At 38.5% G+C, this 13,304-nt stretch overlaps 1 protein-coding gene across 1 annotated transcript in view; it reads left to right on the forward strand.

The window, feature by feature from the left end:
* The window catches only part of LOC107562333 (G-protein-signaling modulator 1-like), a 40,938-nt gene extending 30,682 nt beyond the window's left edge, over window positions 1-10,256 (forward strand). The window contains exons 13-14 of the mRNA XM_016246966.1: window positions 956-1,161; window positions 9,439-10,256. Coding sequence (XP_016102452.1) covers window positions 956-1,161; window positions 9,439-9,633 — 401 coding nt within the window. The 3' untranslated portion in view covers window positions 9,634-10,256. The remainder of the gene's footprint in view (window positions 1-955; window positions 1,162-9,438) is intronic.
* The last annotated feature ends 3,048 nt before the right edge of the window (window positions 10,257-13,304 follow it).

Raw genomic sequence — 13,304 nt, forward strand, 5'->3', positions numbered from 1 at the left:
GTTTACCTGATTCAATGTGATGGCTGAGCCTGTTTCTGAGATAACAACATGCCAATCCTGGTTGGATTTCCAAAACGGCTAATCGTAAATCATCTTACACTTTCAATAAGCGTGACCAGGGTTGCCAGGCTTTCACAACAAAACCTGCCTAATTGCTACTCAAAACTAGCCCAAAACTACAAAAAGCGGCAAGTGTTAAAGTAGCCCAATTCCGCGGGAAAACCGTGGACTTGGCAACACTGAGCGTGACTGATACTCGAGCCAACTCTGCTCTAACTGTCGACTAGCAGTGGGAGTCAGATTGCCCCCTAGTGGATGGCTAAAGATTTGTTAACTCATATTCATAAATTCTCAAGGGAATGTCTCTGAATTAACTGATGCTCCCGCCCCCCTTAACAGGTGCTGGCGCCTCCCTGGGGGCTGAAAACACCTGCCTTAAAGGAAGAGCATTCATTAATACATTTTAAAAAACAAAAGTTGTATCTGTTCATATTATGTAATGGACCTGAGCTAACATGAGCTCACAATGAACAGCTGTATTTTTTATTAAGTAGCGTTTACAAAGAAAAATAAATGCCGTAACAAATACACTGTTCGTTGTTTGCTGTCAATGCATTAACTAACGTCAACTAATGGGACCTTATTGTAAAGTGTCACTAAATATTTTGAATTCATTTTTATCTTTGCAATTTCCCCTTTCATTTTAATTTTAATTAAAAGTTTTAATAATTTAGTAATTTTAAAGTCATAATTTGATTTATTTTTCCCTGAAATCAACTTGTGTACTAAAATTATACCTTTTTCCCCCCATCAAATGCATTTGCATTTTCTAATTTGCTTGAAAAACAGTTTAGTCAGGACCACCTTTGTCCAAAGATCTGACGAAGCTCATCATCAGTGTGAAATGATCCCAGATTAAAATCATAAAGCATGAGTTGTTTGTGCTGTTTCTCAGATGCCAGTCTGCTGACGTCTCCCCAAACGGAAGAGCTCTTCGATTTGATCGCCAGCTCTCAGAGCCGCCGTCTGGACGATCAGAGGGTGAGCGTCAGTAACCTGCCCGGACTCAGAATCACCCACAATAACCTGGGCCACCTGTGTGGAGAGAGCGACCCGCAGGAGCCCAGCGATGACTTCTTCAACATGCTCATCAAATGCCAGGTGAGGCGTAGAGCCTTCAGTAATCAGTGAAAGACTAGATTGAGACTAAATGCGTCTGGGGTGTTTTAACTCACAGTGACTTTAGTTCTGTTCTAAACTCCAGTGAGCTACCCAGAAACATCCTTATATATTATGAGTGCGTTCGGTGTTCCCAATGTCAAGGCTATGAACTAAAACTATTTTTAAAAATGTTGAATTGAAGCTAAAATAATATATAAACATTATATATGATCATCTCCTGATCCACCACCAGTGTGCAGCATCCACCTGGATGATGCGACGGCAGCCATAGTGCGCCAGAACGCCCACCACACACCAGCTTACTGGGGGAGAGGAGACAGAGTGATGAAGCCAATCAGTATAAATGGGGATTGTTAGGAGGCCATGATGGTCAGAAGCCAATGGGGCTAAATTTGGCCAGGATGCCGAGGTCACACCTCTACTCTTTTCGAAAGACATCCTGGGATTTTTAATGACCACAGAGAGTCAGGACCTCGGTTTAACGTCTCATCCGAAGGACGGTGCTTGATGACAGTATCGTGTCCCCGTCACTATACTGGGGCTCTAGGACCCACACAGACCTCAGGGTGAGCACCCCCTGCTGGCCTCAATAGCACCTTTTCCAGCAGCAACCTAGTTTTCCCAGGCTCAACCCTTCCACAGACTCAACCCTTTTTGGCGCACGCCCCCCCCCCCCCCCCCCCAAATATCCATTAAAGCTATTAAAGCAGGGAACAATTTTTCTTTTGCTCTTTTTGATTAACATTATTTACATAAGAAATGTACGGATCCGTTATACTGATGTACATTTGATATTTTCTTCACTGTTTACATTCACTTAAAACAACCGACTGTGCTTACAAGGATACTTGTCAAGACAGCCATTGGTATTCACCTGCTGTCTGAGAAGGCTATCTGTTTGTGCACTTCAGGTGTGTGAGCGGTGTGCATAGAAACGCTTGAGATGTCTTGGGCTTAAATATCTTAAAATTACTTTAATGTTTAAATTGACAAGACTTAAAACACGTGAGAACAAAAAACTTTCTCGAGGAAGCAGCACTGGCCTGATCGTTAAGATCGTTTTGGGGGGCTAAGGTGACAGATGGGGGGCTGAAACCCACCTAAAAAGGGTTTAGAACTGCCCCTGGTATAGCGTGCGTAATTATACTGAAACATAAATATATAACCAGTTTACCTGAGTCAATGTGATGGCTGAGCCTGTTTCTGAGATAACAACATGCCAATCCTGGTTGGATTTCCAAAACGGCTAATCGTAAATCATCTTACACTTTCAATAAGCGTGACCAGGGTTGCCAGGTTTTCACAACAAAACCTGCCTAATTGCTACTCAAAACTAGCCCAAAACTACAAAAAGCGGCAAGTGTTAAAGTAGCCCAATTCCGCGGGAAAACCGTGGACTTGGCAACACTGAGCGTGACTGATACTCGAGCCAACTCTGCTCTAACTGTCGACTAGCAGTGGGAGTCAGATTGCCCCCTAGTGGATGGCTAAAGATTTGTTAACTCATATTCATAAATTCTCAAGGGAATGTCTCTGAATTAACTGATGCTCCCGCCCCCCTTAACAGGTGCTGGCGCCTCCCTGGGGGCTGAAAACACCTGCCTTAAAGGAAGAGCATTCATTAATACATTTTAAAAAACAAAAGTTGTATCTGTTCATATTATGTAATGGACCTGAGCTAACATGAGCTCACAATGAACAGCTGGATTTTTTATTAAGTAGCGTTTACAAAGAAAAATAAATGCCGTAACAAATACACTGTTCGTTGTTTGCTGTCAATGCATTAACTAACGTCAACTAATGGGACCTTATTGTAAAGTGTCACTAAATATTTTGAATTCATTTTTATCTTTGCAATTTCCCCTTTCATTTTAATTTTAATTAAAAGTTTTAATAATTTAGTAATTTTAAAGTCATAATTTGATTTATTTTTCCCTGAAATCAACTTGTGTACTAAAATTATACCTTTTTCCCCCCATCAAATGCATTTGCATTTTCTAATTTGCTTGAAAAACAGTTTAGTCAGGACCACCTTTGTCCAAAGATCTGACGAAGCTCATCATCAGTGTGAAATGATCCCAGATTAAAATCATAAAGCATGAGTTGTTTGTGCTGTTTCTCAGATGCCAGTCTGCTGACGTCTCCCCAAACGGAAGAGCTCTTCGATTTGATCGCCAGCTCTCAGAGCCGCCGTCTGGACGATCAGAGGGTGAGCGTCAGTAACCTGCCCGGACTCAGAATCACCCACAATAACCTGGGCCACCTGTGTGGAGAGAGCGACCCGCAGGAGCCCAGCGATGACTTCTTCAACATGCTCATCAAATGCCAGGTGAGGCGTAGAGCCTTCAGTAATCAGTGAAAGACTAGATTGAGACTAAATGCGTCTGGGGTGTTTTAACTCACAGTGACTTTAGTTCTGTTCTAAACTCCAGTGAGCTACCCAGAAACATCCTTATATATTATGAGTGCGTTCGGTGTTCCCAATGTCAAGGCTATGAACTAAAACTATTTTTAAAAATGTTGAATTGAAGCTAAAATAATATATAAACATTATATATGATCATCTCCTGATCCACCACCAGTGTGCAGCATCCACCTGGATGATGCGACGGCAGCCATAGTGCGCCAGAACGCCCACCACACACCAGCTTACTGGGGGAGAGGAGACAGAGTGATGAAGCCAATCAGTATAAATGGGGATTGTTAGGAGGCCATGATGGTCAGAAGCCAATGGGGCTAAATTTGGCCAGGATGCCGAGGTCACACCTCTACTCTTTTCGAAAGACATCCTGGGATTTTTAATGACCACAGAGAGTCAGGACCTCGGTTTAACGTCTCATCCGAAGGACGGTGCTTGTTGACAGTATCGTGTCCCCGTCACTATACTGGGACTCTAGGACCCACACAGACCTCAGGGTGAGCACCCCCTGCTGGCCTCAATAGCACCTTTTCCAGCAGCAACCTAGTTTTCCCAGGCTCAACCCTTCCACAGACTCAACCCTGCTTAGCTTCCGTGGGCGACCAGTCTTGGGCTACAGGGTGATACATAAAATATTAGAAATGAAAATTTGAAGTTAGCTGAATTCAGTTCCGATCCTAGACTTCTGGGGGCCCTACGCATAACTGTGTTGGCGGGGGGGTGGAGTGGAGTTGGGTATGAGTGGTTATGAACAAATGAATGCTACGCATTTGTCCGTGTTTCACTCCATCTCGAATCGTGCTACCGGAAAGCGCTTGAGAAACAGTGTCTCTTCCACAGCTCGGTACGCTTTCAACTCGTTTTGTTAGTCTCGAGCAAGACTGTACAACATTACATGATTTGAGTGATTTTTACGTAGAAAGGGCGATAGCGCACCGCATTAAAATAAATGATCATTCATGTTTTCATAACCGCTGACCAAATTCAAAAACGAAACTAAAATTAAATCATCTTTGAGAGCAAGGGGGCCCACTGGTGTTTCGGGGGGCCTTAGCAAGCTTGCGTTTTTTGCGTATAGGGAGGATCAGCTCTGGCTGAATTGACTGAACTAAATGAAATAAAATAACTTAAGTTGAAGTACTACAATTACTAAAACTGAAATAAAGCAAAATAGAACTATTAAAAAATACAGTTTGAAAGAAAAAAAAAACCTCAAACAAATTTGATTTCAGTTACATTTCTAATTTGAGTTTACGTTTAAAAAAAATTTGTTATGGTGTTTTGTCATTTTTCATATTTTAGAATTATTTATAGACCATTATAGCATATTTTGAATAGCTTATTTTTCATTTCCAAACATTTCTATTTATCTTTATTTCAGTTTTAGTAATTTTAGCACTTCAACTTCAACAAATTTATTTCAGTCAGTTGCCTAGGCAACAATTCTAATTTTAATTTAAGTTGGGTAACACTTTACTTGAAGGGGTGTGCATAAGACTGACATGACACCTTCATAATCATGACATGACACGTCACGAATATGAAGGTTTTATGCATGTTTATGACAACTGTCATTAAGTGTCATTCGCTCAGTTATGTCATTGTAACGTAGTTTGTAGGTCGGGAAGAAGGAGGCGGGAACCGGCGAACATTTACACAAACTTTAATAATAAAATAAACTCAAAACAGCGCGACAGCCCCTCGTGGACGACTGTCGCGCACAAACAAAACCAAAATAAACTCCAGGCCTGGTCCTCTCTCGTCTTTCCCTGTCGTCACTCCTCCTTTGTATCCTTCCGGAGCTCCTCCGTGAGACTCGAGACCGGTGAGTGGCGCAGGTGTCGCTCATTATCACTTACTCCACCGGCCTCGCTCTGTTCCCACGGCTCTCGGCCCCACCCCTCTCGTCACAGTCATTTTTAATGCAAATATGACATTATTTGACCTACCCCTACCCCTACCCTAACCATAGCCCATAACAAAGATGTCTCAAACAATATCATCTTTGCATTAAAAATTACATAACTGAGTGAATGACACTTAATGAATGTGTCATGTCATGATTATGTAGGTGTCATGTCATGATTATGAAGGTGTCATGTCAGTCATATGCACACCCCTTCAAGTAAAGTGTAACCTTAAGTTTTTGTAATTTTGTTTTGTGCTTTTGTCATTTTTAAATGTTTCTATTTTGCTTTATTTGTATTTCCATTTTAGATTTCAATTTAAAATTAATTTGGTACTTCAACTTCAACTTTTTTTCAAGTTGCAAATTTCACTTGCCAAGGGAGCATTTCTTTGAAAAAAAATAAGAAAAATGGCAAAAACTAAAATGAAAATAAAATCAGAAAATAAATCAAATTCAAAATATTACATAAAAACTATAATACAATATAAATAATGCTCAATTATGAAAACAAAAGGACATAACAAAATGAGTAAAATTGAAATTAAAATGAAAATTGAAAGTAGAAAAATAAAAGCTAATTCCAAATATTTTTTAAAATATTGTAATAGTACATGAATAACACTAATAGGCCTGTAATAGTACATACATAACTTCATATACTTCAAGTAAAATCAAAGAACGAATGGGAATGAATTAAGTCATTTTGACTTAATCTAGCCAAAACAAAGTTAATTTAGAGTTTGTTTCAGTGGTTCAAAACAGCTTGCCAGCACAGACCTTCTGGAGAACGTGTTAAGTTGTGAATCAAGTTAAGTTAGTGGCATCACTGCTGCTGGTTAGTTATTCCCAGCACTGCTGGAGAAGTAACGCATGTGTGTTTGTGTCAAATAAAAACAGCTGTCTTCCACGGCCTAGTGAACTGTTTCTCTTTGCATATGTTTAGTCGTCCAGAATAGATGACCAGCGCTGCCAGGGCTGCTTTACATTCCTCTTTGTTTCTTTTGAATTGAAGATACTGTTGTAACTCCACAGATGTATTTATTGAAAGTGTTGAGAAATCTGTAAAAACAAGCAAGCAAAAATAGAGACTGTGAAAATACTTTTTAAGTGTTGTTAATTGTGGGAAAGTATGTGAATGTGCATAAAAGCTCATTTAAGTTTGCACTTTCATGCTTCACAGTTCTTTGACTGAATTGACCGAAACAGCTTTTAGATTCTGAATCGAAGAAGTAATTAGTGAGTTTTCCATAATTGGCTCCGAATCACTGAATCGTGCAGTTCAGACATTGACTGAGTTGCTTTAGTTGTTCAATATTTTAGTCATTTGTGGCTGACTGAACAGCAGAGTAATGGCTCACTGATGGCAGTTTCACGTGGTAGCATTAAAAAGACATTTTGAAATGTAAATCTGCAGTATTTTGGAAGTAGAGCAATTTTAGCAAGTTTTGAGCATTTTTAAAAAAAAAAATTATTTGAGCAATTATTATTATTGGAAGGAAAGAAAGAAAATATTTAGTCAATTCACTGCCATCTTGTGGTAAAAGAAAATAAGCAAATGCCTCAAAAAATGTTTTACTTTTTTGTTAACTCAAGGAAGTGTTATGCATTATGTATCATTCCTAAATATTTATGAAGTTACTTTTATTTTAAGAAGCTAAACATCTATTCATATTGATGAATGTTTCTGACTGATGCATGATGCTTGTGACTAACCCTCATTTCTAATATTACTTTATCTTACTACAGTGACCAAACCATCAGCTCACTGACTGCAGATCAATAAAATATAGGAAGTATGTACTAGATTCATAATAATATTATGTGATGATGAGGTTAAGTATGGAGCTGTATTAGTAAATTAAAAAATAAATATATATTATTTGTCATGGTTTAACTGAATCTTTTTGTATTCCATTTGAGTTAACTATTTTCTCCCTGTATTATGATTTGCCTTCCATGTGCGGTAATAATATGTTGTGAATGAGTCTGAAAGCCTTTGAAAAGCCACTGCCCCAATGTACATAATTGTTTTATATTTATTTTCTGTTCATGAACATGGGAATGAATCCCTTGCTTTTAATAAAATGTTGATGAAATTGATATTAACCACTCAGCTTCATCAGCAGAGAAATATCAACAGGTATGAGGCACACATCTCTCTCACTAAACTGTTTAATTTGTCTACTATCAGTGTGACTATCAGAAGTGGACATATATGTTGTGTGGTTGGTGAAGGGAGCTTCAAAGGGTATTCAGCCATCTTATAGGAGTGAACATGTTCGGATTGGAGGGCCCTGTGAATGTCATAGGGAATAAGGGAACATCAATTCAGTGAGGAGGGAAATTGACCAACTCCAGCACTTAAAGTTTGACTAAAATAAAGGCAGTAAAAAGGATTTCAGAACAAGTTTCAGAATTTAAAACTAACTCCAAATGTAACCCTGTTACTAGAAAACATTTTTTTTTTGGTGTGTGTGCAGTACGTGTATTTGGTAATATGTATTGCTTCTTTAAGAGACGCTTACACAGGGAGTTTGGTTGTAATGCACTTGGTCGAACATGTGCTTAACAGCAAGTTTGTGTGTTGCTGTTATCACCTTGGTTAAATTAGAGTGTCTAAGTTCATTCCTCCAATCAGGAAGAGGAGGGGGCGGGGAGAAAAAGTGCAAAGAAGATTGGAAATCAGTAGAGAGAGAGAGACGTGAGAGAAGCAGGATATCTTGTGGAAGGAAATGAGATTGTAGATATTCTGGCAAGAGGAGCAATAAAGCATGAAACAGTTGATATACAAATACCATTATGTAGAACAGAAATCAAAAACATTACTAAGGGACATACAAACAAAATATGGCAATAATACTGGGACATAACTGATACTGGACGACATCTGTATAACATACAAAAACAAGTAGGCTTAAATAGTATCAGGCAGAGCAGGAATCCAAAGGAAGGAAAGATAATTACATGTCTTAGAATAGGTCATGCTGGTTCAAATTTTACATTACAGAGAATAGGAAAACACCCCACTGGTCTTTGCAACCACTGCAACACACAAGAGACAGTAAAACATATTTTATTAGATTGTAAAAGGTATGAAGAAAAAAGTTAGAGAGTTAGAAACACAAGTTGGAAAACAAAACATGACTGTGGGAAATCTGCTAGGAAAAACAATGTCTAGGGAAATACATAGTCTCATAATTAATTATTTGAAAAATACTTGGATAAGTGAAAGAATTTGATAGAAATATATAGAGGGAAAAAGAAAAAAAAAATTGTTTTGTTTGTTTTATTTTATTTTATTGTCCTTTCTTTCAAAGTACTGCCCACACTCCAGTCCAGTAGGTGGCGGTAAAGGCACCTTTAAGTTGGTTTGCCAACTGCCAATAAAATTAAAAGATGAAGAAGAAGCAGGATATCGTCTGGATAACCGAGTATTTTAGGCCATAAAATCCTAAACGTTTCCAGCGACGATCTTGAAGTAAATGCAAGAAACAGGGTTTTAGGTCATAAAACCTAAAATTTCTTAAGTACAGTCAGCCTTTTGTCAACATAGAGGTACTACTCGTGCCTTTATAGAGGGAATGAGAGAAGAGAGTGACGCATGATTTCGATCGGAGAAACTCGGGCTTTTAGGCCATAAAATCTTTCAAGTAAAATCAAAGAACGAATGGGAATGAATTAAGTCATTTTGACTTAATCTAGCCAAAACAAAGTTAATTTAGAGTTTGTTTCAGTGGTTCAAAACAGCTTGCCAGCACAGACCTTCTGGAGAACGTGTTAAGTTGTGAATCAAGTTAAGTTAGTGGCATCACTGCTGCTGGTTAGTTATTCCCAGCACTGTTGGAGAAGTAACGCATGTGTGTTTGTGTCAAATAAAAACAGCTGTCTTCCACGGCCTAGTGAACTGTTTCTCTTTGCATATGTTTAGTCGTCCAGAATAGATGACCAGCGCTGCTCTCCTCCTGAAGGGGGTCCGCGGGCACCAACCGTCCCAGATGAGGATTTCTTCAGCCTAATCCAGAGAGTTCAGGCCAAGCGAATGGACGAGCAGCGTGTGCAGCTCCCGTCTGACGAACAGGAGCCAGATGAGGACGAGAGAGAGCCAGGGGCCACAGACTCCTGAGAAAACCCGGGGCCAAATAACACACGCAACGAGGACCAAATGAGAAAGGACATTTGATGGGGAGTATTTTAGATTGACTCTTTCATGAGATGAAGAAATGTGCACAAAGAGACGCAAGTGAAACATGAAACACAAGTGCCATCTCAGTATACGGTGCAGATTTATGCCTCCTGTGCTTTACAGCCAATGATCCATGACGTTTAATAGAGATTATACTGACTGGAGGAACAGATACTTGGGACGCAACTCTCTGGGTGAATTCACATTTGCAAACACTGCCTGCACTGTTTCAGCACCTGATTAACAAAATAAATTTAACAAATCATGTGCAAACACTGTAAAAAGTAGTTTGGTCTTCTGTTTTTTTAGCAAAATATCTAAACAGTAGGAGATCTGATGTACTTTACAGAGACCGTACAGCATCCAGATGCCTGAAGCGGCACTTTTTAAAATGCCCAAAATGTCTGGATCTGAAAGTACAGCCAGTTAAAACCAACTTCTCCATTTGATAATTTATGCATTTAGCAGACACTTCATAAACAGAGTGACTTATGGTACAACAAAGGAAAAAAAAGCAAGAGACTTCACAGTATCTACATATTAAAGGGAAAGTTCACCCAGAAAGGAAAATTTGCTGTTGTTTTACTCATTCTCAGGCCATCCAAGATGTAGATGACTTTTTCTTGAGTAGAACAGTAAAGATTTTTTAGCTGAAACCATGGTGATTCATAAAATGCAATTCAGCGACTACCCATCTTTGAGAATAAAAAAAGCATATCAGGATGAATCAAATGAATAACCGTGGCTGATGATATTTTGAGGTCTTATGAACCAAAACAATCGGTCTGTGCAAGAAACTAAACATTATTACCTGTAATCCAGAGCCTCAGACAAACAGTCTGTTCTTTTTGGTGAACTAGCTGAACCAGTTCACCAAATCAAATTGAACCATCTGAAACCGTTTGCAGCTCGAGCAGCACAGATCTACAAGTTACTCAATCAAAACTCATTTTCAGATGCCTGACAGTCACCGCAACTCGAAATGAGTCAAAATAGTGGCGTATCTGATCCTATGATGAATGAACTCATTCAGTGCTCCAGTTCATCCAACACTCACTGAACTCACGAAACATGTCCTAAAAGTTTGAAAACCCCTGATGTAAACAAACTGGTGAATTGGTCATTTGATTCAGTTCATTGAAATGAACTGTCTCAAAGAACCAGTTTGCAGAAAAGAATCAGATTGAGGCTCTGGATTACATGTAATAATGTTGTAGGTTGTGTTCAGTTTGGATTTTTTCATTTCATAAGACCTCAATATATCGTCAGAAGCCACAGGTATTAATGCTGTTTTTGACTCTCAAAGTGAGTCATTGACTTGCATTTTATGAATCATCATGGTTTCAGTTAAAACTCTTCTTTACTGTTCTGCTCAAGAAATAAAGTCCCCTACATCTTGTATGGCCTGAGGGTGAGTACATTAACAGCAAATTTTCACGTTTGGGTGAACTATCCCTTTAAGCTCCACTGATGGTCTACTTTGTCCAGGCCGTATTAGAGCAGTGTTAATTGTATCGAGCAAATGCTGCTGACCTTTGAATCTGCTGGATTCTATAATACGCCTCATATCAGCACCAGGTTAAGTTGGACGGAGGGTAGATAATGCGATGTGGTGCTGGTGTTTAGTGAATTTGCCCTGTTGTTTCCCATGCCAGACTTTCTGTTCAAGCTTCTCACATGTGTTTCTCGTCTACTGCCTTATACTGCCTCTATAGACCTGCAGACTCTGATTGTATTCTTTGATATCGTGTTTTCTGAGCTTGTCAGCAGTATTTGGTCCGTGTCCATTGACAGTATTCCCAGTGTCGCGTAGTTGCCGCTGTATCTTTCACCTTCTTAATCGCAAGTGCATTTTGGTTTGGCTTTAATCATTTAGCTGCTGACAGCACTGTAAAAAAATTCAAGACATTAGGGCTGCTTTACATTCCTCTTTGTTTCTTTTGAATTGAAGATACTGTTGTAACTCCACAGATGTATTTATTGAAAGTGTTGAGAAATCTGTAAAAACAAGCAAGCAAAAATAGAGACTGTGAAAATACTTTTTAAGTGTTGTTAATTGTGGGAAAGTATGTGAATGTGCATAAAAGCTCATTTAAGTTTGCACTTTCATGCTTCACAGTTCTTTGACTGAATTGACCGAAACAGCTTTTAGATTCTGAATCGAAGAAGTAATTAGTGAGTTTTCCATAATTGGCTCCGAATCACTGAATCGTGCAGTTCAGACATTGACTGAGTTGCTTTAGTTGTTCAATATTTTAGTCATTTGTGGCTGACTGAACAGCAGCGTAATGGCTCACTGATGGCAGTTTCACGTGGTAGCATTAAAAAGACATTTTGAAATGTAAATCTGCAGTATTTTGGAAGTAGAGCAATGTTAGCAAGTTTTGAGCATTTTTAAAAAAAAATTTATTTGAGCAATTATTATTATTGGAAGAAAAGAAAATATTTAGTCAATTCACTGCCATCTTGTGGTAAAAGAAAATAAGCAAATGCCTCAAAAAATGTTTTACTTTTTTGTTAACTCAAGGAAGTGTTATGCATTATGTATCATTCCTAAATATTTATGAAGTTACTTTTATTTTAAGAAGCTAAACATCTATTCATATTGATGAATGTTTCTGACTGATGCATGATGCTTGTGACTAACCCTCATTTCTAATATTACTTTATCTTACTACAGTGACCAAACCATCAGCTCACTGACTGCAGATCAATAAAATATAGGAAGTATGTACTAGATTCATAATAATATTATGTGATGATGAGGTTAAGTATGGAGCTGTATTAGTAAATTAAAAAATAAATATATATTATTTGTCATGGTTTAACTGAATCTTTTTGTATTCCATTTGAGTTAACTATTTTCTCCCTGTATTATGATTTGCCTTCCATGTGCGGTAATAATATGTTGTGAATGAGTCTGAAAGCCTTTGAAAAGCCACTGCCCCAATGTACATAATTGTTTTATATTTATTTTCTGTTCATGAACATGGGAATGAATCCCTTGCTTTTAATAAAATGTTGATGAAATTGATATTAACCACATCAGCAGAGAAATATCAACAGGTATGAGGCACACATCTCTCTCACTAAACTGTTTAATTTGTCTACTATCAGTGTGACTATCAGAAGTGGACATATATGTTGTGTGGTTGGTGAAGGGAGCTTCAAAGGGTATTCAGCCATCTTATAGGAGTGAACATGTTCGGATTGGAGGGCCCTGTGAATGTCATAGGGAATAAGGGAACATCAATTCAGTGAGGAGGGAAATTGACCAACTCCAGCACTTAAAGTTTGACTAAAATAAAGGCAGTAAAAAGGATTTCAGAACAAGTTTCAGAATTTAAAACTAACTCCAAATGTAACCCTGTTACTAGAAAACATTTTTTTTTTGGTGTGTGTGCAGTACGTGTATTTGGTAATATGTATTGCTTCTTTAAGAGACGCTTACACAGGGAGTTTGGTTGTAATGCACTTGGTCGAACATGTGCTTAACAGCAAGTTTGTGTGTTGCTGTTATCACCTTGGTTAAATTAGAGTGTCTAAGTTCATTCCTCCAATCAGGAAGAGGAGGGGGCGGGGAGAAAAAGTGCAAAGAAGATTGGAAATCA

This window comes from Sinocyclocheilus grahami, unplaced genomic scaffold (assembly GCF_001515645.1).
Source record: "Sinocyclocheilus grahami isolate Dianchi unplaced genomic scaffold, SAMN03320097.WGS_v1.1 scaffold818.1, whole genome shotgun sequence".
Classification (NCBI taxonomy): Eukaryota; Metazoa; Chordata; class Actinopteri; order Cypriniformes; family Cyprinidae; genus Sinocyclocheilus; species Sinocyclocheilus grahami.